The following is a 23,956-nucleotide window of genomic DNA, read 5'->3' as shown; positions in this document are numbered from 1 at the left end:
TTTCTTCTTTTCCTCCCATGCTTCAAAAGGACAACCTGTACCCGCCTAAAGCAGTGGCTGTGTTATACTGTGGTGGCAAAGTGACATAAGTCAAATAATGTGCCTTAGAGCATTTCATGCCAAAAAGTCCTGGCACAGGCTGAGCTGTAAGTGCTTCCCTGCTCCTCCTTTCAGAAGCATTTGAGTTTCTGTCTGTCCCTCTTCAGAGCTTAACAACTAAATCCTGCACCGCTCCAAAATAGAAAGCATTTTGCCAGTTCAAATTAAGTATTTTTTTTTTCCCCCCGCTGGGAAATGGAGCATTTCACCCACTTGGAGGAATGCACATTTCCCTTCTGATAGTCATTACTGTAGCACCTTGGCCAGCTGCTCACCAAGGCTTTGCCCATGATATCTGCTTTGGGTCCATGGCCATGTGCTAACTAGGCTGGCCCTTGGCATGCAGAGTTGCGGCCTTTGGGGCAGGATAGGGTGCACCACACAGCATGCAAGAGGAGCTGGTGCTTCCCACGGCAAAGGCACTGGCCCATCCCCACCTATGTTCAAGTCTTGCTGCTGTGTTATGGCAAATGTTCCCTGAAAACCCAGACCGTGTTTCTTCCCAGGTGCCTTTCCATGAGGCATCCAGGTAGGTTACTGTCTTAAACCACAAGAAGTCCTGTTGGCTGTGTCAGCACCAAATTTAGAACAGATGTGCAAATTGGTATTAATTACAGCTCCAACCTCCCAGGCCAAAGGATATTTCATTACATCCCTTTACAATGTCCCCCATGTGCATTTAATCTATGTGTAAAGGGCTCTAAGCGAGTGTCAACTGCCCTCTGCCAAATACAGTAATCTGAAAAGAACAGAGGTCATCTGAACACCTGTGTCCTTCCTCCACTTTAGGACCTTCTTAACTCTACAAACCTGACAAGGTGCAAACCAGAAACCTCCCTGGAGAGAAGTTGAAATCTCAGAATAGGTTTGCCCCGGTCGTCCATAGGGTTGGGAGGTTTCGTCAGGACTGGAGGAAGCACCTCCTCTTCCCAGGCCCCCAACAGCTCTGAAGCTTCCCCAATGGTAGGAGCATGTGCTCGTCCTCAGCGAGGATTGAGTAGGGCTCATCTCTTTTTGTCATTTTCACCCAAGGTTGTTTGGAAAACCCAATCTCTCCCCTGCCGGGTGGGAACCCCAGCCACTGGTCCACATGTTGACATCCCACTCCCTCTGGCCCCGTGAGCCCTGGTCCCTGTGCCATGCAGCATTGCCACAGCAGTGACGCTGAAGTGCTAGAGCTCTCAGGAGGAACAATGTGCACATCGACTCCATCACAAGTGATTTTACACCTATAATCTGAATTCCTAATTTGTTTCAGGAAGGACTGTTTGATCTCCGACTGTTCCCCCCCACCCCTACCCACTGTAGCATTACCAGTACCTGCATGTTTTAGCCCACGTAGCTCAGATATTAGAGAGGACTACATAGCCATGCCGGAGTAAGCACAAATCTAAGAGCATGTGCTGCTTATCCATGAAGCCTAATGCTCTTTACAAAGGTCAGGCCTTACCATCTCCAGCAAAGAGCTGAGAAGACCAGTGTGTGGAGAGAAAGTTTGCACTGACTTGTTTTGTAGGACTATCAGGTAGCAAGGATTTGGTTCCAGGTGTCCTCAGAGCCTGTTTAAATCAGAATCTCTTGTCCCTATTTTTTCAACCAAATGCAGGAGTCTCTTTATCTCCTGGAGAGCATTCACCTATGCTATTGCTCATTCTGATTTTCAAGCAAACCTCACAGAGCATCCCATCGTTGAATACATAATAGAAAAATAATAATGGGTGCTGTCAGATTTCTGGAGTAATCTCTGCAAATGCAATCATACATTTTAGAAAAATAGGCATATCAAATAATTTGTAACTTCGCAGTCTTTCGGTTGGGGGGTGGGGGGAGAGGAGGAGAATTAAGTCTACACAAATAAGGTGTCAGAAACTCCTGAACGCAGCCTCTGCGATATGCCGTAACGACTGTTGCTATTCCTGAGAATGCGATGGCAGATCTCCTCATGAAACTGCTGCTGCAGGACTGTTGGCCAGGCTGGCTTCGTCTAGTAGCTTAAATGCAACACAGGAGTGATCTGGCTGTACGACAGCCCAGCTCAGGGTACCTCTGAGCCAAGTGATTTGGCCAGTTTTATACTAGCAACCCTCATACTGGTCATCACAGACACAGGGTCTGAGTCTGTCTGCCTTGCCTATATAAATATGCCTAGAAAGTATTAATTTATCCATTTTTTTTTTAGATGTTTTAGTTGTACAGATTAGGCATACTTAATCATATTACCCCTTTTTGTGATTAAGAAATAAAAAAAAGCATTTCACTGTTTTTAATAGGGCTATCAAAATCATACAATTATGGATGGACCATCGAGTGACCTAATATTGTCTTTTCACATTGAAAATATTCTAGGAAAAAATAGATAGGTACACCATGAAAAATGTATCTTTCCTGATGACATTAAAATCAAGAATATCTGTTTGTCTAATTCTGTGGAACATTCCTAGGGTGTGATGGATAAAAAAATCCTGCAACAACTGAACAGTACTCTCCCCATTTCTTATCCATCTTGTACCCAAACAGGGCAGAATGGCAAATGTGAACTATCTGCTAGTAAAATTGAATTGTTACCGTTTGTTATTCACTGAAAATCTTGCCCTCTATCCCAGTCACACCTATGGAGGATTTTGGGGCAGGGTAGGGGGTGGTTTGTTTAACTGTTACTTGAGCTTGGAAAGATCACAGCGATTCACATGCATTAATTGTTGCGCACTGAAAGGACCCTGCCTCACCCGTGATGGTGAAGTCAGAGCTAAGAAATAAATTTTTAAAAAACCTGGGGATTCACAAAAAAAAAAGATATAGTTTTGCTAGATTTCAAAAAGAAGTGAAAGTAATCCTAATAACATATTTACCCTTTTCCATGAGAAAGTGTCCTGATTTAGTGAATAGGCTTCCTCAGCTTATGTTTCCCTAAATCTAAAAGTGAGAAAATACTATAGATTTTTCCTCTGTGTAATACAAGAACATTCACAGAGTATGAGTGCAATTCCAGATAGACACAAACTCACGCAAAACTGCTTCTCAAGTTCGGCAGAACAGAAAACATCAGCCTGGATCCCTTCCAGCTGTGCCCTTCTTCCAACCATAAGGACCCGTGGGGAAGTGACTGTTGCCAGCACCTCTGACGTGTTGTGAAGGCCTCAGAATCACAGAATCAATCAGGTTGGAAGAGACCTCTGGGATCATCGAGTCCAACCGTTGCCCTGACACCACCCTGTCGACCAGACCATGGCACTAAGTGCCATGTCCAGTCTTTTCTTAAACACCTCCAGAGATGGTGACTCCACCACCTCCCTGGCCAGCCCCTTCCAATGGCTAATGACCCTTGCTGAGAAGAAATTCTTCCTAATGTCCAACCTGAACCTCCCCTGGCAAAGCTTGAGGCTGTGTCCTCTTGTCCTATCACTAGTTGCCCGGGAGAAGAGGCTGACTCCCACTCCACTACAACCTCCCTTCAGGTAGTTGTAGACTGCAATAAGGTCACCTTTGAGCCTTCTCTTCTCCAGGCTAAACAACCCCAGCTCCCTCGTGTGGCAACACATCCCAGGATCGCCAGAATGACCTGTAGCCATGTGCTGGGGGGATAACACGGCCAGCCTGTGAGAAATCATCTCAGTAAAGCAGCCGCTGTGCAGAAGGATTCAGGAAAACTATCAGGCATCATCATTGAAATGGGAAAGCAGCAGTCCCAGAGGCAAACCTGGAGCTTAACTAGCATTTGGATCAGGCTCCGTTCCAGGCCACCCTACCAAAAAAAAAAATCAACTCCTAGAGAGCTTGTTGCCTGCCCAAACATATTTCTCTCAAATTCAATCATAGTGGCAGCACTTTCAAAGACAAAATATAAAACTTAGCTTTGAATTTTCTCTTTTCTCAGTCTTTCTTATCTTCACACGAGTTTCCCAGAGCTTTTTGGTGCCAATCAAATTGCTTTCCTGAAATTTTCAGGAACTTCTTGTGTGAATGCTGTATAGAAACATCTTCTCAGTTATGCCTTGCTAGTTGGAGAACATTCTTTCAAAACACACTTGTATTACAGGAATGACCAGTGGCATGCTGCTTGTGGCAACTGGGGCGTAAGATTTCAGTGATCTTCTCAGTTGTTACTGTGTTTCTTACGGACACAAAGTCTATCTGCAAATGAATCAAGAGTGATCCAGCCATTTTTGCATTTTCCCCAAATCTTCCTTCTTTTTTTGGTGTTTTTTTTTTGAGATTTCTTGAGCATTAGAGGCAGTTTGAATTAATCATTTGAAGTTTCACATTCAGGTGCCTAAAATGTACTGTATGAAGCTTACTTCTAGCCTAAGTATTCCCACCACTGTCCCTCTTCTGGTAAAATATTTGGTGCCTCTTACTTTGTTCTCTTTTGACAGTCAGAGCTGCTAGCTACAATTAAAGTACGTGTAACACACCTACAGCATACACCTACACACCAACAGAGATTTCTCTCGTTTTTTTCACAACCCAACTTGTGCTGAAATTTTCAACACAAGAAGAAATATGGATGTTTCCAGTTGGCACTTTAACCAGGTGTACTGGTTTTGCAGGGATAAAATCTATAGAATCCATTTTCTGTTACATTTTGTTTCAGTTTGTGGCCAGCTGTGGTGTGGTGGTCAAGGTCATTAGCAGTGAAAGCCAGGGCAGCTGACCCAGGCTGCCCCACAGGTGTGTTCTGTAACATTAATGTCAGGTTCACTACAAAGGGGAAAGCTGGATGGGGCTGGGGGGGTTCTTTGCTCTGCTCTCCTCTTCTTCCATCTCCTCTTTTCTCAATGGTTACTGTCCTTGGAGGGATTTGCTACCACTTTACGAGCTAAGTATAATTTTGTGTCTTTTGTTATTAGTATTGATATTAGTTTCCTTATTTTATTAAATCTGTTTAAATTTCAACCCACGAGTCTCCCTCCTTTTCCCAATTCCCTTTCTTGGTTGTGGAAGGGAGATTGGGTGATAGAACAACTGATTGTTGTTTAGCTCCGGGTGTGGGCTAAACGGAGACACCAAGTTTGTTCTTTTTTATGTATTAAAGAACCTTTATATTGTAGCTGGTAAAACCAGCAATAGTTGTGATCCCTTCTGTGGCATCACATGTTACTTTTGACAGCTCATTGTTTAAGCCGGTCATACCCTGGCAGAAATTCTTCATCTCAGACCTCTGTGTAAGCATAAGACAAATGCCACCTTGTGCTTTTTAAGCCCTTTTTCCTGAGACTAATGTGTTTGTGTCATTCCCATGCCGATAGCCTTTACACCCATTCTCTTGACTTGCAGGGTGAATTTCAGTTTATGTAAAGATTCCCATAAAGATCCGAGTTGTTCATGTTTTTATGACACAATAAATAATATATAACTTGTGCAAAGTGCTCATCTGATTATGTCTGTATAAGTACCTTTTAGTTTTAAGTACATTCATTAAGAAAATAGGTCTTATGTGTACTTGTGTGTGCATAATAATTCAGGCATGAAAGGACTTCTGGAGGTCACCTGTGCCAACCACTCAAAAGCAAATTCAAACTATGCCAGATTGCTCAGGGCAGTGTCCACTCAAGTTTTGAATATCTCCAGGGATGGAGGTTCTGCAGCCTCTCTGGGCTCCCATCCCAGTGTTTGACCACCCTCACGATGAACTAGGGTTTTTTTTCCTAGTATCTAATCATCGTGTTCTGTGTTACAACTCTTACCTGTGGCATCTTGTCCTTTCATTGTGCACCTCTGAGAAGAACCTGGCTCCATCTTCTCTGCACCCTCCCGTTAGATAATTGTAGGCAGCAGTTAGACCCCCACAAGGCTCCTCTAGGTTTTCTGCTGTGGAGGAATCTGTCAGTGTGAGACAGAGGGTATTTATTTATTTTTGCCTTGCTTATTTATTTTAGAAATCTATATGAATTATGTCGGAGGTTGTGCCAGTACCTTTAAGACTCCTTAATTAAATTGTGCTGATGAGTGTCTGTCTTTGATTTCTTTCAGTGTTGCAGTCCAAAGTGCAATTTGCCTTAGAGGTAAACTGACTATAAATCCCTGACTGGAATCAGTCAAGCTGCATGGCACCTGTCTGCCTCAGGAAAACTAATCTTCCTGGTGCAGGGTTTTCTTTGGGGTGTGTGTTGTGTTGTTGTGTTTTTTTTTTTTGTTCATCCTAAGTGGGGGCTGTTAAAACAGCAAATCTGTCCTGAACATTTTCCCTATTGAAAATTCAAGACTTCAGATCTTCTACAACAGGGTCAAAAAAATGCAAATCTAGACCCCTCCGTTTTCTTACATGGCCTGCAATTAAAATGATTATTTCAGAGGGTGAGAAAAGATTTTTCTCTTTTTTTTTTTCTCCTTTAAGAAAGTGCAATGCAATCTACCAGTGGTGAACCTGACCGTGAGCACGTCAGTTGCCCAATTTAGCAAGGAGATTGATGTGTTCTTCATATGTGTTAAGAAGAACATCCTTACAAAGTTGTTTGGCTTGCTCCGTGATTACGTCTCTCTTACAATCTCAATTGCTGCCATAGGCTATGCTAGAAATATAATTTTTAAAATATATGAAAGGCAAGCAGTAAGACTATTTGCATCTTCCCAGAATTTAATGAACCAGTAAGAAGCAGCTGTTCAGAGACTTAAGCCACTACCGACCTGTGATGTGAGGGATCAGTGCGTCTTCTTCACCCAGATGACCAAGGACATGGAGCAGGAAGGCACCAGGTCAACAAGGACATGAATTCACTATAGGCCTCCTCTCCTCACATTAAGAGGCCAACCAGTCACATCAGGAATGGTGTACCTCTCTCTTTTTCTGTTTATTTGCTCATTTCTTACCTGACAACCTATTTTTTCCAGGCTGTTTCCCAACCAGCCTCAGCAGCTAGAACAAAACTGTCTCACATAGGATTCCCATTCAAGTACAAATGTGCTTTGCCCATTGCTAGTTGAACCTCTTCTCCTATTAGGCAACTGCTGTGATGTCAGGCAAAGGCTTCTGCACCTCAAGACATGAGCAACAGCACCTCTATTGGGATGGGCTATCAGGTATATCACCATCCACAGCTGGTGCCTCCAAGGGAGGGGATGCAAACCCTGAGGAATAAGTGAGCAAGGAAGTTGGTTGGTGAGAACTGGAAGAAGGGATGGCACCAAAATGGGTCCCAATGGCTCTGAGAGGTTTTAACTATGGTCTTGATTAAAGCTGCTCACAGGGATGATATCTGTCTCAAATATAAAGCAGAATACACCTCTTGCTACACTTATCACAGCCTATGGATTCAGAAATTTTGTTAGAGAGACAAAACAAGCTGCTTCTACAAGCAAAGGAAAATGCACACAATCTTCAGACAGGTTTTCTGGCTTACATTTCACCCGTGAAGAGGCTTGCTTCATTGACTAAAGCTGATTTTAATCTTAAAGCAAATTGACAAAACACGAATATGCACTCCAGATGTCAGGCACTTCCATGCTCCAAACAGCAGTCGTGTGGAATAGCAGCGCATGCAATGGCTGTAGGCAAGCCAAGGAAATTCTCTTGACTTAGATTTGTTCTGTGACCTTAATTAAGTCACCAGCATCTTTAGTTTTTCTAATCTAAAAGGACTGGTGTATGACACTAGTCTCCCTCACGGTGTGCTCATGTGATGTAGTTAGCAATGCCCATTGCAAAAGCAGCCCTTGCCAAAAGCTTCTACACAGGGGTTTGGGAGATGTTATTATCTTTCTTTTTATCCAAAATGCCTCTGATGTCTGTGCAACATGTTATTAAACAAAGGTTTTTGTGTAATTACCTTGCTGAGTATTGTTACAAAAAGAGGATTTTTTGCTTGATAAAAATTAAGACCTGAAATGAAACACCTCTGTGTCTAAGCAACCTTAAGGTCATCAATAAAACAAAATTATAGAAAATGCACCTGGAGTGAAGTTCAAGGATCAATTGGCTATCTCTCTAATCTAATAGCTGTTTTTAAGACCTTCACAGGTGGAGGGTTCACTTACTCAATCAATCTATACTTATAAGGCATATTTTTAAGTCAATTTTTTAAAATGATCCATCTGAATTCTGTGCTGCAGTTTTGGTTCACTGATTTTTGGCCAGTTTGCAGTGGATCTGAAGAATAATCTCTGAAGAAGAGATTATTCCTTTCCTTTTTTACGTCAGTCTTTTTGTGTCTTCAAGGCTATGTTCATATTTTCCTCAAGTCTGCTTTTTTTTTTTTTGCTAGACTGAGCAACTTAATTCATTCACAGTCTTTTCACCTGGCTATATCCTCTAGGCTGCTGTCAACTCATTGCTCTGTGTCTCTCTTGAAGCACGGTGCCCAGGAGTGGGCACAGTACAGCTGCTGGGTACAGTGGAAGGGTTAAAGCAGAAGCACACGAGACTAGTGTTGGTGCCACGATGGTAGTTGTTGCTCTCATGGTAGGGTGACATTATTAAATCACCAGCTGGTGTAGGGAAGTGATCGTCCCTCTGTACTCGGCACTGGTGAGGCTGCACCTTGAATACTGTGTCCAGTTCTGGGCCCTGCACTTCAAGGAAGATGTTGAGGTGTTGGAGCAAGTCCAGAGGAGGGCGACCAAGCTGGTGAAGGGTCTGGAGGGTCTGACCTATGAGGAACGGCTGAGGGAGCTGGGGTTGTTTAGCCTGGAGAAGAGGAGGCTCAGAGGTGACCTTGTTGCAGTCTACAACTACCTGAAGGGAGGTTGTAGTGAAGTGGGAGTCGGCCTCTTCTCCCAGGCAACTAGCAATAGGACAAGAGGACACAGCCTCAAGCTTGGCCAGGGGAGGTTCAGGTTGGACATTAGGAAGCATTTCTTCTCAACAAGGGTCATTAGACATTGGAAGGGGCAGCCCATGGAGGTGGTGGAGTCACCATCTCTGGAGGTGTTTAAGAAAAGACTGGACATGGCACTTAGTGCCATGGTCTAGTTGACATGGTGGTGTCAGGGCAACGGTTGGACTCAATGATCCCAGAGGGCTCTTCCAACCTGATTGATTCTGTGATTCTGTGAAATCAAGTTCCACTTGTGGGGCACTTTGCGTGCTGCATGCGGGAGAGGATGTTTTGAAGGCTTTCCCAACCTGATGTGATTACACCCACTGCACTGTAGAGTCCTGTACTTCTCCTTTGTTGAACAGCATCCTGTTTTTTTTCCAGTGCATGTTTCCAATTCATCAAGATAATTTTGAATTCTAATCCTAGCCTCTGTGAAGGCCTTTATCACGGTTGGCATCCCATTAATAACCACAGAAGTTTTCATTCTGCAAGCTAACACAGACTGAGAGAGGCTGCAGTGATTTAAGTTGCCTATTATTATAGCTCCTTAATCCCCAAGAATCAGATCTTTTTCTCTTCTCTCTGAATGGCAGCTACCACAAATAGATTAATAGAAACTTTGGCTTTATTCCTTTGTCTATATGGCCTTTCAAACTTACCTCTCCTATATTCAGCTTGTGCACCTTTTAGGTTATCTTTGTAATCTGGTTTAATTGTATATTGCCATAGAGGCTTAGCCTAAGATCACTTAACTGTTAAGCACTGCTTTTTAACTTGGCAGGAGGGCATTTAAGCTGACTGCATGGTGGGGAAACACCCCTCTAACACAGTGTCTGTCGCTCCATAGCTATTTCTTCTGCAGGACTCATAAGAAGGTTTGATTGTCAGGCCCTTGTTCTGTTTGTACCTTTATCAGTATAATATAGGAATACGGGATTTCTTTCAAGAAAATGCTCTCCTGGTTTTATACCAGAGAAAATGGGAACAATTTTCCCCTCAGTTTTCTTCATGTGTGAAATATGTTTTCTGAAATGGAAAAGACAAACCAAACCCTGAGGAGAACCTGCTGATTTCAAGGACAAAAGTGATGTGAAATCTTATGTTTTTTAATTTTAATTACCTTCCAAAAAGACACTTCCTTCAAATTCCTGTACAAAGAAAAACATCCCCATAAAAATCATTCCACCGTGTCTCTGCCACACATTTTGAAGGGAATTTGTTTCCAAGAAAATCAAGAGATTTGTAGACACCCAAAAAAAGTGGAGGTTTGGGGTTTTTTTTGTCTAAAAGGTAAGCATCCAACCCACACAAGTTGTCTTATCTAGATCACTCTATAATCCGTGGGCACAGGCCATCCCAAGGTAGGTGAGATGAATGGTAACTCATCTCTGAGTTACTACTACTATCTAGACTATACTAGGACAATTTAGAGTAGTTGTCTCTCTCTTTAGAGCTTTAAAATTAGGTGAGATGACCCAAATGGTAGATTACACTGGCAAAAGTTATCATGCTGGGAAAAGTGAAGCCATCTAAACACAGCCTTCATTGTATGCTTAAGCTAATCTCTCCACACCAAGTCTTGCCTTTCCTGCATGCCTGTGTAACCCACAGGGTCGCATGGCTACCTACCTGGAGCAAAGCTGAGTCTGGTCCCACAAGTGGCTCCTCAGTAGAGGAGGGCCATGGCTGCTGGCCGTGAGGTGGCTAAGAGGCAAGAAGGCACTAAAGCTCATGGCAGAGCAATAAGGTCCTTGCCCCTGCTCCTTTCCTGCCATTTCACTTTCCCTCCCCACTCTCACAGCTGAGCTGTTTTCTCTTTGCAGGCAGCAGGAGCGCTGGTTTCTGCTCACCCGTGACAGAATCATGGGTTAGTGGCTGCCAAATGCTTTTAATGAGTGCTCTCCCCTTCTGCTGCATCATCCACCTGGTCAGGTAGGCAAGGGTCTCACTGACAGCCTCCTTCCCCCCCCACCTGCTCAGGACAGTTCCTTGGGGTCACTTCTGTAGGACCAGCAGCTGGGATCCCTCTTCAACTGCAGCCCTTACACATCTCCTCCATTTTCCACTGGCTCCTACATTATGGGTTTGGCGTCAGGAACTGGAAGATCCCAAATGACTGTGTTGACATAACCTGAAACTCGTCCCAGTTGCTAGGATGTGAATCCAGGTGACCGATGCAGCTGAAGCATTGGCAAGTCACAAGAAGGCAGAGCAGTGTGCTGAAGGCTCTTCTGTATTTCATTCATATGGCCTGTCTCCTTTTGAAACATCAAAGGCAGGGGTCTGCTTGGGAGCAGCCAGCTCTTGGAGAGGGGTCCCTTATGGAAATTGGGTTTGCCTTTCTAACTACCAGTTCTGCTGAGCCATATATGTATTTTTTTTCTCTCTTCGACTCTAATAATAATAATGTGTATATTATTGCTGCTGGATACATTAGGATTTCTTTTCTCCTGAGCTCCCTTGCTCTATGCCCTTCAAACCTAACTGTTAGTGGGAAAAATCCCCTCTCTTCTACTTGTCTTTGCAGAAGAGCAGCAGAACCATCTTCCTCTGTGTCACTACGTACAGCTTTACACAGGACGGGCTTTTATAAGTGAGAATTTTGCAGAAATGCAGAATATTTTCTCCAAGATGACCCCTTCCTCACCAGACTCTGTGCTTCTCAGGCTCAGAGATGGCTGACTGCTATGGAGAAAACATAAACTTCACACTCACATGGTGAGGAGAAACCTACAGAGTGGCCACTGAAAAGCAACTGTCCTGCATCTAGAGAGGACCACATGGGTTTTGGTAGGCCAAAAGGAGGGAGAAGATTGGGCGTGCACTCACAAAACAAGCAACCTTGGATGCGCACAGCCTTGTTATTTCTGCTAGAGGATCCTGATGCTTTGAGAGCCTGAACAACCTTTTTTTTTCCTGACTTTCTTTTCTTTGTACACACTACCACTAGGGGACGTTTTGTCATCACGTATCGCTCACTACACAGTTTTACTTTTCCTTACAGTGGGTCATGCTTTCTTTTCAATCTTGGTGCACATCTACATCATGGAGTGGATGTCTGAGTTTCATAGGGCTTGTGGATGACCCAAACTCACTGGAGCTGGGAAGGAGAGAAGTATTTATTTCCCACATTTTTCCAAAGGAGCCCATCTATCAATATTCCTTACAAAGTGAGGCAGCTGGTTATTTCACAGCTTGCTGGAGCAACTCGAGAAAACCGAGGGCTGCCTCTCATTTTAGTGTTAAGTGCCAAACGCAGACACTGCTAGTGGTTTTGTGAAGATACAAGTAATATACAGCCGCTGCAAATCAAACTGATGGAATGAACATCACCAGCAGTGGTGCCTGTTAAGTATTTTCTGAAAGAACAAGAGGATCTTTTAGACTAAGTAATTAGAAATCAGTTGGCAAAACTCATGTTTCACTCCTTTTTTTCATTCTCATCTCATTTGTCCTAGGGTAATTGACTGGCTTAACCCAAGTCACTACCCACCCACCTACTGATACACTTTATTGCCTTCTCTCCAATGCAGACAGAGCAGCTGGTGACTCTTTGGATTCTCTTCATTGTCACAATTGCTGGAAATGCCATCGTGCTCTTCTCTACCTGGAGGAGGAAGCGGAAATCTCGAATGACCTTCTTCGTTACGCAGTTGGCAATCACAGGTAGTGTACGTGGGGGGAAAGGGCATCTGAACTGCACAGAAATCACTATTAAAATGACAAATAAGAAAATGCAAGTTGAGTGGTGAAGAATTCAGTTGCCACCTAACGTCCAGCTGCAGCTTGCCATAAGACAGATGTATGGCTGCTTGTCTTAGGGCACAGTCTGCCTCTGATATAAAAAGATGTTGCTGATGTAGTAGCGTCTGTGTCAGATGCAGCAGCTACAACTCATGGATTTCACTGAATCTTATCTTCCAGTCTGAATTTGCATCCACGTTTCCCAGAAGTTATGTCCCCAGCTGTTGTCATGGAACTGTTTAAATTAAACTAGTTTAAGATTAATGTCTTGTGTTTTTCTACTAAAACCCTTTCTAAAGTACTTCATAAAAGTATTGCTCCATCAATTATGCTCTTGCATTGAAGAGTGAAAATAACTTCATGTTTAACCACGTAAGGGAAATATAAAAATGTAAATGTGGAGAGAAGTGCATTTAGCTAATTTTTTTTTGAATGGAAAAAAAGGATGCTGATCCAAGAACTTTGTAGTTTTTAAACAAAATGGAAAATGTACAGAAACCTGGTTTGTAACACGTCAATCTCAGCAACTAGGAAAGGAAAGGAGCATAAGCAGCATATTGTTTCTCTATGGCTTTGAATGGACTAAATTTGTGGGGTTTTAAGTTTCCCAAGGGAAAATATGTGCTGTTTCTATAACAGTGTCCTGCTACTAATCCCTGCTTACAAGACAGCTGTGTTGTATTTTTTGTGTATGTAGGATACATTTATATGCTTTCTGTTGCTGTTTTTTGTAAGATATGGTAGGAATTAACAGCACTTTTCCACAAAAGAGCTATTTAATATGTGATTTCCCAGCAATATTGCAAAGGACTACACTCCCCAATTTTCAACATGCATTCTTTTTGAATAAATGAACTCCTGCTCATGGTCTCAACCATGTCTGCTCAGGAGCTTGTCCCATTTGAAGAACTACTCTCAGTTGAAACAGACCAAGGTGTGCAAAGTGATGCAAAGGGACTGGCCCATAACTACAGGTGAGGTAAGAATTATTGCAAGCTGAGGAGGTGAAGGTTTGCAGTGACTCCTCTTCTGAAGTGCTGATGGCTGGTTTTCCTATTTGCCTGTGAGTCATCTGTAATAAACAGTTTCACTTCTTATCTCGGTCATGACTTTCATGTCGCTTCCTTCGTGTGCCAGCTGTATTTTCCATCAGGTAAGGCGTGTTGATACAGCCTCACAGCACAGTTTGGAAGCATCAATCACAGATCAAGCGTTACAGTGTTCACAGGAGTTTCAAAAATAGCCGGTCTCTTCTCAAAGATATCCCAATCCCAGATGAATATACAGAAAATGGTAAAAGGTAGGTAACTAAGCAGTAGTAGGGGCAAAAAGCAGAACAGCAACTGAAGCAAGCAAGAAGCAGACAGAAGTGTCTGGACCAGAATAGCACAGGAGAAGGCTGGCCCCCATGAGGTGTACTAGGAGGAGGCTACTACTGTTGCTGTGCTGGGTAAGGGCCTGGGTGGGAGCTTTGCCATTTTGGACCCATAGGAAAGGCTGACTTTTTGGGTTAAAAATGGAGGTGGATAGAGAGCTATTCACTAGGAGTTCAAATACTGTCTACTTGAAGAGAGGGGAAGGCATTGCAAGTGGAGTTTTGAGGGAGCTGGAATAATCAATGGCAAAGACAACATGGCAAATATCCCGTTAGACGTGGGCTGCAAATATTGCTGTGTAGCTGATGTTCCAATACTGACTGGGGTCCACGTGTTCCACTTGCTGATTCTTCTGACCTCCTCTTCCCTAAAGTTATCCCTGACCTTTAAAATCAGAGCTTCAAAGTGCCTGAGTTCAACAGTCTATTCCATTTCATATTATAGAAATTCACATAGAAATCTCGCCTGACATTCGCATCTGCAATGTTAAAAGAAGTAACACCAGCTTGAACAGCAAGGCTTTTTTTGAGCAATGTTGACTTCTTTTTTTTGTGATGCAGGAGTCAGAACTCTAATTTATCTTCCCACACCAAGAGTTCCTGTCAGTACTTTGGCACAAAGAAATTACTTAATTCCTGAAATGGAGCCATTTCACTTTCTTATCTTCAAAAATATTAATAAGAACAAAGCAAGCTGGCAACAGTCATCATCCTTTCACAACAAGTTATGAGGTAGACACGGAACATTGTGAAAATACTGGCTTGTCACATTGCTTTGACATGCCAGGCATATTTAAATCCTACCAACTAAAGCCTAATCTCCAGGCAAACAGTTTCTGCTTAGTCAATATTACTACTTCCATCTATTTTGAGATTCTTAAAATATATATTATTTCTACCCCAGTAGCAGAGAGAAGAAAAACGGATATAGCTTTATCAGTGCAGGCATTTCAAAGTCGTTTAAAAACTTTTTGTCTATTCATCTGTGTCTCAATAGTTGAGTAGTGTCCTCAATTCTCACGTCTTCCCACTAATGTAGTACCAAAATGAAATGAAAATATAGCCTTCGTGTTAGAATAAACAAGGTATTCAAAGCAAATTGTGCGTAATACATGAATAGGAAATGAGCACTGTTGTTCTCCTTGACTGGTTGCCAAGCCAGATGCAGAAGAGGAGTAACTAACTGATTGAGGCTGCTTTCAACACTGCTAGAATTCAGTGGTTCAACCCACTCGGCAAATTCAGAGAGAGGACTCATACTGATCCCTTACTACACCATAATTCAACATGGTTCTCGAGGCTTCAGGGATCTGTAGGAATGTGAGTAATCCCTTCAACTTCAGTGTGCTTAAAGCTGTTGCTGAAGCCTGGCTTCAGATTATTTCATGTTAAATATATGCCTATACAATGCCTGTGCCAGTACCACATTTAAGTCTATGTTTAGCTCTCGGCTTATGCATAAATCTATTTGAAATTATCTGGGAATTAGGCACTAGGAAATCAGCTAAGAGTTAACAGCTGAGTTGAACAATAGTAGTAATCACTCAGCATCAGCTAATTTAACACAGAGGAACATTGCCATGTTTGCCTTGTGTTCAGTTTGCTTTCGGGCATAGTCCTTTTTTGTAAAAATGTTTTTCTTAGAAACAAGCTCATCTGTGAAGACTGAAACTAAAGTTAGGTTTCCTACAGATTTCTATTGCCAAGGCAATTTAGTTTCTCAGAAAATGTAAGCTCTGAAGATTACCCTGTGAGGAGAATATTTATAAATACTTTTTCCCAAATAGATTTATTCTGTTTAGCACAAGTTATGCTCATGGTGTAGCTACCTCTTCTGGCAAGAATCCTCTCGCATCTCCCTCTACCTGATGCCATTTCATATAACTTTCAGAGTCTTAGTGTCTTTAAGATCTTTGCCTCTGACTAAATTCACGGAGTGGTTCAAGATCAAAGAGTGGGGTCTGACAGACAAGTAAGTTCACAGGCGCTATATCACGCTGGAAATTTTCAAGCAAAATAAGTTTGTTTTCAGAAAAGATAGTTTGTCCACACATTTATATCCATTTAGATCACTTTACCCAGCCCTACCAAATGAAGGTCTTCTTAACTCTACTCTCAAAGCATAAAAGCAGTACAAAACACAAGAGCATGTATAAAACACAATTATTTGAATAGCATTGGACAAGGAATGTCATTTATTGGCTAAACAGTCCATTCAATAAAAATTGTTATTATTTGACTAATTCTAAAACCAATCGAGCAACACATTAAAAAAGTCTGCTGAAAAGTATTTTCATTATTCTTCATTCAACTTCAAATACTACTGACAGAGGAAAGTATTTAAGTTCCTTTTAATGACGAAAAGTGCGTAGTTTATTGAGGTTTTTTTTGTCCAACATTAACATCTGGAAAGTTGGAGCTGGAAATGTCATGACCATTAGCTCTGTGAGTTTCTCTTTCTATTCCAACATTTAGCAGAAATCAGTACCTCAAGAACAGTGTTATATTTTGTCCATTGTTAGGGGTAAAAATACATGTAGGCACTTTAACACATACCCAATTTTAAGCCATGGGTTGACAGACTTGGTTGGAAATACATGCTCACTTAGGTATTGCTGTGGCTGTAACAAAGAGAATAAATAAAATTTATTAAAATAAAATAAAAAGAACGTCATCTAACTTTTATGGTAGCTTACACACAGAAAAACTAAAGACGACCTGTAAAAGTATTTAACTACAGTCTCTATTGTGATATAAATACCATATCCTAAAGGATGACTTGAGAATGACATTAAAAAGACAAGGAGGTATTTTTAAAAGTGTCTCTTTATATCACTACCACCTTCTTCAGTTTCTTCCAGAAAGCCGGACCACAGGAGCCCTTGGTACTTAAGCAACTGCACTAATTTTGTTCAGTGTTTAGTAAAAAGCCAATACACTGAAAACTTGCTATGAGAGGGTTATGTGAGCAAATAGGTGGAAATGGACCCTGCTAAAGCAAGGGGTGTTTATTTTCTGTGCTGCTTCTGCCCATAGAGAGCAGGATTGTGGGGCTAAAACTGTGCTCAGCCACCAACTTCTGGGATGGCTTTGGTTGAGATGACTGAAGGCAGAGTCTGCCAACTAATCTGCTAGTTAAATGCACTAAATTGGTGCATGTAACTCTACTACTACAACAGCTAAACAAGAACAAATATATTAGAAGTTGTCCTTCCTTTCTTCTTCTTTTTTTTTTTCCCCCATGCACCAAAACCAGTAGGGCACTGACTGCTTTAATGGACTGTGCCTGTCCTTCAATATTTTCCTTTCTTGTCTATGTGCCTTGAAGGAATGAAGATTACTTATTACTCCCTGATCTGTACAAAAGCTTAATATAATAACACCATTACCAAAATTAACATGTAGAACAATATTAACAGATAATTGTCTCTGTTCCAGCTTTTAATCTGCAAAATGGTACTTGTAATATTTCTGCACTTCAGAGAAATCATACATACGAATTCATCAGTTTTACAAGTGATTATGAGCATTGGAAGTTAATTGCATAGAGCCAATTAGCAGGTAACTCAGCAAGTCACCTTAATGAAGGTGGACTGTTGGCAGCCAAAGAACCCACAGAGTTCAGAGTTATACTGGAAAACTTACACCTTGCCAGCTGGGTCTTGGCTGGAACCTGCCATCTGATTTACATGACTGCCCACCCAAGACACAGAAACCTAATGCAGAATGCTGAACTGAAATAGAGTTTATTTCAACAATTCCCAGAAATCTGTGGCTTTCTCCCCTTTCCACACTTCTATTTTCTGCTAATTTGTGGGGGAAAAAAAATGAAGGCTGAGGAAAGGGAAGAGGTGTCAGTATCCTACCTGCAGAAAAAAAGACTTGGAGGAAGTTACAATTGTACGACACAGTTCATTCATTGATAAAATTGAAAGAAGGATGTCTGCATGTCTTGTGTTCATTACACCCTAAAAGCTCTTGAAAGTGTAATTAATGTACAGTAAGGAAAGAGTCTCTACTAATGGATCGTCTGTTTTGTACACTACATGTTCTCATCACTACTGAGAAGCATATGTCAAAATTGGGAAGCAAGAGTGGCATTTGTTAACATTCCCTCAGGAACAGACACTGAAATTCGCTGGAGTACCAAATGGCATCCAAATGCCCCAATTTTGGAAGCAGTCTGATTCCTGAACACCTAGCTGGAAGTCCAACAACTCTGCGAATCACCTGGGTGTACACATGGCTTGAAAAACAGGGAAAGAAATAGATTATATTCACCTTTCTGCTGCAGGCTAAAGAAACTATAGCATTTAGTACAACTGTTCATTTTGCATTCACAGAGTAAATGAGAATCAATTTATCAAGGGCAAAAATGGTCTCCAGGAGTAAACACTGCAATATTAACATTACTTATTCAGTGCATCCCATGAAACTATTTTGGTTTCTCTGGACTGGGAGTGAATAAGAAAATTCATTGCATGGCTGCATTAGTTGCCTGGAGAAGAAGCAATCATTTTCCATCCTGATTCTGCCACGAAGACTAATTCAGTAACTGGAAAACAACATGGGACTTACTTTAAGTTAGGTATGTATTAGTGTACCCTTCCAAAATGGAGACATAATGCAGGATAAGATAAATGTGGCCACTGCCTGCAATACCCCATGGCAGCACATGGCAAACCAGATTTGATATCTATTGCCATTTCTGGCAATTTAATACCACCTAGCAGAAACTCAAATTCTCCTTTGAAGTTTAACTCAGATTTGGAGATGAGTCATAGTACCCTATATCATAATAAGTAACTTGGGCACGGACGCTATACAATTCCAGTTTGGTATTATGAATCATGTTTTACTATACTCTTAGATTTCATGTGTAAACAGCCAGGAATATTTCTGTATGTCTATATATAATCATTCTTGTCTGCATATATTGTTCGTCAACACAAGACTCAATCTTTCCTGAGGAAAATAGAAAATATCCAATACATGCATCCCTCTTGAAATGCATTTTCTCCAAAACCAAGCCTGAAGTAGATGGGGTAAAAAAAGTGGAATATCCTCAGAAGTTAGGCAAGGAAACCAAGAGTGAGCATTAGCATCAAAACTGAGTGACAGAAAGAAGCTTTATGCAAAGGAGGAGACATAGTCTTTTTGGGGGTATCAGGACCTCTGTTGCACAGTTTTGGTCATACAGCCAAAGGAAAATGGTCATGGAAAACAAAGTAGGTTTCATGTTTTAGAGGTGCAATCATGAAGCTAGAGATCTGACATAGAGAACTTGGCATCCTGAAAATACATTACTCCAGTCCAGTCTAGTTGTGTTTGTGTAGGAAGAACAGTGAAATTGGGACTAGCACACAAACATTTGGTCTAGTTACACAACTTCCTTGTGAGGTTTAATGTAAAAGAAACTGCTTTTGGTGCAAAATGAACTCTCCTTGAAAAGGTAAAGTTATGCTCCCACAAGACAGGGGCTCTAAGGAAAAAGGTGGCCTCGACAGACTGTCAGTAATCCTGTGGTCTAAGGCAGTTGGATTGCCTTTGCAGTATGCAGGCAAGAGAAGTGGAGTCAGATGTGCGCTAGGAAGGACAAAGAAACAGCAATGGAGCTGATCTCAATGCAAGAGTTTTAGTCTAGAGTATGGTACCCCAAAAAGCAGGCTGGTTAGTGCCCCACCAGGGAGCTCTTGTAGAGGTGGGACACTCCGGGAGAGTAGAAATGAGCTGTAGGCTTGCTGGCAACTACTTCTTCTGCTTTAGTTTCCAATTCCAAACCGAATTCAAAGTGTTTTTAACCAGCCTGGACCCAAGCTCTTGTACGCTGTATTTTGCCTAATGCTCACGTATTTTCAGATACCTTCTTAAGGGCTCACTGGAATGTCCGGGGCTGGACAAAATATTCGTGTTGCTGTGACTCTCTCCGTTGTAGCTCACTGAGGTAGGAAACGGTAGCACTGGCACAAAAGCAAAAAAAGCTGAAGTGCTGTATCTGTAACAGCAGAATGCAATGTCCCTCCTATTAGTGGAAATATAAAGATAATGAGCTCTCCAAATTTGCTACTGGAAGCAAGAATGGTCACCCACTTCAAAAACCCTGTAATGACTGTTATTTATATAGCTTACTTTAATCTTACAAGCGCAGGAACAAGATGTCCATGATTCATGGTTTGTAGCTAACGCAATCACAACCCGCTAGGCAGACATCCTTAAACCAGCGTTTTCCACCCTTTTGTCTCTGAGCAGTGGTCTTCAGACCCCTTACAGGTACCAATAAACACTCTGCAGCATAGCTCCAAGTATAGAGCTGAGGTCCCCGCAGGCAAGAACTCATGAAAAAAACCCTTCTTTCCTATTTACTCAGTGTACATTATCTAAATACCGTACTAAATCGTTTCAGAAGGGGACAATTTGTGTGTTCATCATCCATAGGTGCCCAGAGTGGGATTTTCATAGGACCTAGTGATATAAACTGTATCCCCTCTGCAACTGCAAAACAGTAGACACACTCTCCCGGCTTGCCAATAGCTCCAGTACCAATTTCAGTGTAGGATATGGTGATGTGGTATTTTTCACATTGCACAAGACCACCTGGGACCCTGAGAATTTAGCAACAAATATGAGATGCCCTCATTTTATCTACATCTCAGTCACTGTAACACTTTCAAGCCAGAGAAATCTTTTTTAACTTCTATTTTGTGGGGCCATAACATATTTTCAGTAGAGGTGTGGATTTCTGTACTAAGAATTTGAATCTTTCCTTATATGACATTTAGGAATTTAACAGGCTTTAGTCCACAAATCCCCCTGCTTCTAAAGCAGAGAAAAACTAGGTCCAGTACACCTGTACGTACTCAATACAATACACAGTGATTATTCCTTTGTAGTGTACATGCACATTTAAAATCACAAGCAGGCACCAGACTTCTGTTTCTAAGTAAGCCAGGAGTGCCTTTGAAGGCAATCCCTAAGGCTTGGACCCCTGGACACTCCCACAACAGAAATAATAATACTAGTGGAACATCTTGTGACAATCCTGTCTTCCAAAATTCACCCCAGATCATACATTTTTAAACTCAGGTGGAATCAGTCGCTCTCTTTGCTTTTGCTAGGTAATAAGTCATTTCTGAAAGGATTAAAAAATGATGAATGGACCTTAGATGCCCTATCTTTATACAAAGGCACCGTCTTCTCATTCCAACACACACACACAGCCCAAGCTTGATTCCACTTCCCCACCTACGGATTTCCACATAGGAGATCCACGTTTGCCATTTCTATTATTTTAAAAGGAGCTGTCATTATTTCAGATCTTTGCATATAAATGCTTTTACTGGCTCGACATCTGTGTGACTGAAATGAAAGCATTTCCTTTCAGCTGGTTTTTACTAGTAGCTTTTTTCCTCCCTTTCACCTTCAATGTAATTTCTCTAACCCTGTGCCAAGACCTGCACAGTGCAGCTAAATTACTGCGCCATCACAGCTCTGCTGATACCAGTAGGGCTGTGTAGAGATTATAAAGGTTTGCCTGGCCGACTACAGCACTTTCGAGGGCTGTAAGACAAAAATGCAGTGTGATCTGGGCACGTGTGCGAGAGTGACCATGCGGTATTTGAAAGAAACAGCAAAAAGAACAATGAAATTCTAATCCTAATAACTTTTCTAGTTAGCCTGGTGAAATGTGACTTATGCAAATGTCTTCAGACACCTTCTTTCTCTTATAGCTAGGTGGTTGAGTCCTTTGGTGACAACCTAGATTTGCAGCTCTTTGAGCCAAAGGGATTTTAATCTGTTACCTTCTTCACCTGAGGAAGTTACTGTTATTTGGGGCATTACACCTTTTGCTTTATACAGCATTGATATTAGGAGGGAGGGTGGAGGGAAAATGCTCTGTTAGCTTCTTGCCATGTGTACAGAAGTAGGTCTAAAGAAAGCGTACGGCTCGACATCAGTCCGGGGAAGCAGAATGCGACATGACTGTCATAGAGATAACTGGATTAAGTTTCGTGACTGCATTCTTGCACACTGGTATTCATTTTAGGGATTATTCATGCCGTGTATTTTAGGCGTCTCACTGTAGGTACTTTAGATACGGACTCTCTCTCCCTGTGCTCCATTTATAGCCAACGCAGGGAAACACTCTGAGCTGTCTTTAAGTTTCACTGACTTGTACAGAAGGATTCAATTCCTAATTTAGATCCCTAAAGTTGACTATATAAATCCCTCCGGTGTTCGTACGTCACCAAATATGTCAGGATTACTATTCACCTTTGACAACTAAGAACCTAATCTTCCACCATTTCAATCAGACCTCAGAAGGCTCTGACTCAAAACCCACCCGCAAATACATAGTTTTACAGCGAAGGTATTCCTCAGTACTTACTTATTTATTTATTTTTAAGCACAGCAAGGCATATCAACATGTTACCTGATGGAATATGCATGATTATTTCTTCTGTGCTCAGCTCTGTCTCTAAACAGCCATTTGGAATTTGTCCAAACTTTTCTGGGCTCTGCCCAAAAGACAATTTATTCAAGTGGGTGTCTGGAAAAAAAGTGTAGCTTAAATGACAAATGTTATTCCAAACCTGTGCAGTAACACTACAGCTGCACGATTAACCTTAAAGGAGAACCTTTGCAGTGCAGATAACTACTGTGCCCCTCTGCGTTAGTGGAAAGAACATCCTGAAATTACTGAAGGATGCAATGTGGATATGGATGCATTTTAGCAGCTCATTCTGTCACTGTAAGCATTTAATATACACACACACACACACACAAAAATATCTTTGTCAGTGTTAAACTGAGGTGGATAAACTCCATAGCCCCAACTTTGAAATCCAAAAGAAACTTGCAGGGAAGTCTTGTATTTCCCCACTCCTATTCAGTTAGGCAGGCAGTAGCAAGAAAGAGAGAAGGGTGAAGACCAGCTTAACAAGAACAAGAATAGTCAAAATAAGATGGAAATTACACCAGGACAAACCCCCAAACATTTCATTTCCAAGTCAGACTTTTTGCTTCTTCTTAAGGAAGAGGGACAACAGCACTGAAAAGCAGAAACAGTTGGTTGATCACACTGATTTCTTAGACTGATTGGTTGCTTGTAATGAACAGAAGCAGTTTTTCTTGCAAGACATTTGTACTTTCATTGTAAACTAACAAAAGAGAACAATAAACAAAATATTATCTGAACATGACAGAAGCCTGCAGACTAGAAGTGGGGAATAAGGGGTTTTCAGTATGAGGAAACAATTTGCTTTGAAGCTGTAAGAACCTCAAGAAACATGACAAAAAGAGAAGTTTAACTATTTCCTAAAAAAAAAAAAATTTCAGTATTTCATGTGTGTGTGTGCAAATGTTTTCATGAAGTCATTTATGAAATGAAGAAAAATTGCTAACAGCAAAAATCAGATCCCATCCACTGAATGTACCAGTACAGCTTTTTATCTACTGGGATTTTAGTGTAACAACTGTGGAGATGAGCAGCACACCTCTGCATTTCAAGATGGTGTTGTTCTATGGATGGATATTTTCTAGTCTCGAATGGAAGAACTGATTTCTATGCATTTTCATTTTCCAGCTCACATAGGCAGGGAGGTAACCAGGAACTGATGCCACATGTGGGAGGGATGGAGAGCCGCCTTAGAAAAAGGCTTTCCTGTGCTACAGAGATAGGGATTGTATAAACACTGGTTTTCTAATGTGTTATGGGATTGCTGGAGTTACTGCTATGTTACTACTAAGTCCAGAAAAACAATTTAAGGTATATTAAATATGGGAATTTCGTACTGTTTGTTAGGAAATTGTCTCTCCAGTGATATCTGTGAAGTCAACCGAGATACAAGAAATGTCATTTGTTGCTCATTCTTCTTTGTTTTAACAAAACACACAAAATATGTAAAAATTAAGGGGATGTTCTCTCTTATTTGAAGTCTTTACTCAAGAACTGCAAGGCCGTGGACCTTTGCTTATGGAATTTAGT

General features: G+C 41.6%; 1 protein-coding gene across 1 annotated transcript in view; it reads left to right on the top strand.

Annotated features, from left to right (window-relative positions):
* The window catches only part of NPSR1 (neuropeptide S receptor 1), a 59,750-nt gene that overhangs the window by 2,390 nt on the left and 33,404 nt on the right, over nt 1-23,956 (top strand). Inside the window, exon 2 of the mRNA XM_068405323.1 lies at nt 12,386-12,518. Coding sequence (XP_068261424.1) covers nt 12,386-12,518 — 133 coding nt within the window. The remainder of the gene's footprint in view (nt 1-12,385; nt 12,519-23,956) is intronic.

The sequence above is a fragment of the Nyctibius grandis genome, chromosome 7 (genome assembly GCF_013368605.1).
Source record: "Nyctibius grandis isolate bNycGra1 chromosome 7, bNycGra1.pri, whole genome shotgun sequence".
NCBI classification, from domain to species: Eukaryota; Metazoa; Chordata; class Aves; order Nyctibiiformes; family Nyctibiidae; genus Nyctibius; species Nyctibius grandis.
The sequence above is the reverse complement of the archived record's forward strand: the minus strand, read 5'-3'. Positions and strand labels throughout refer to the sequence as shown.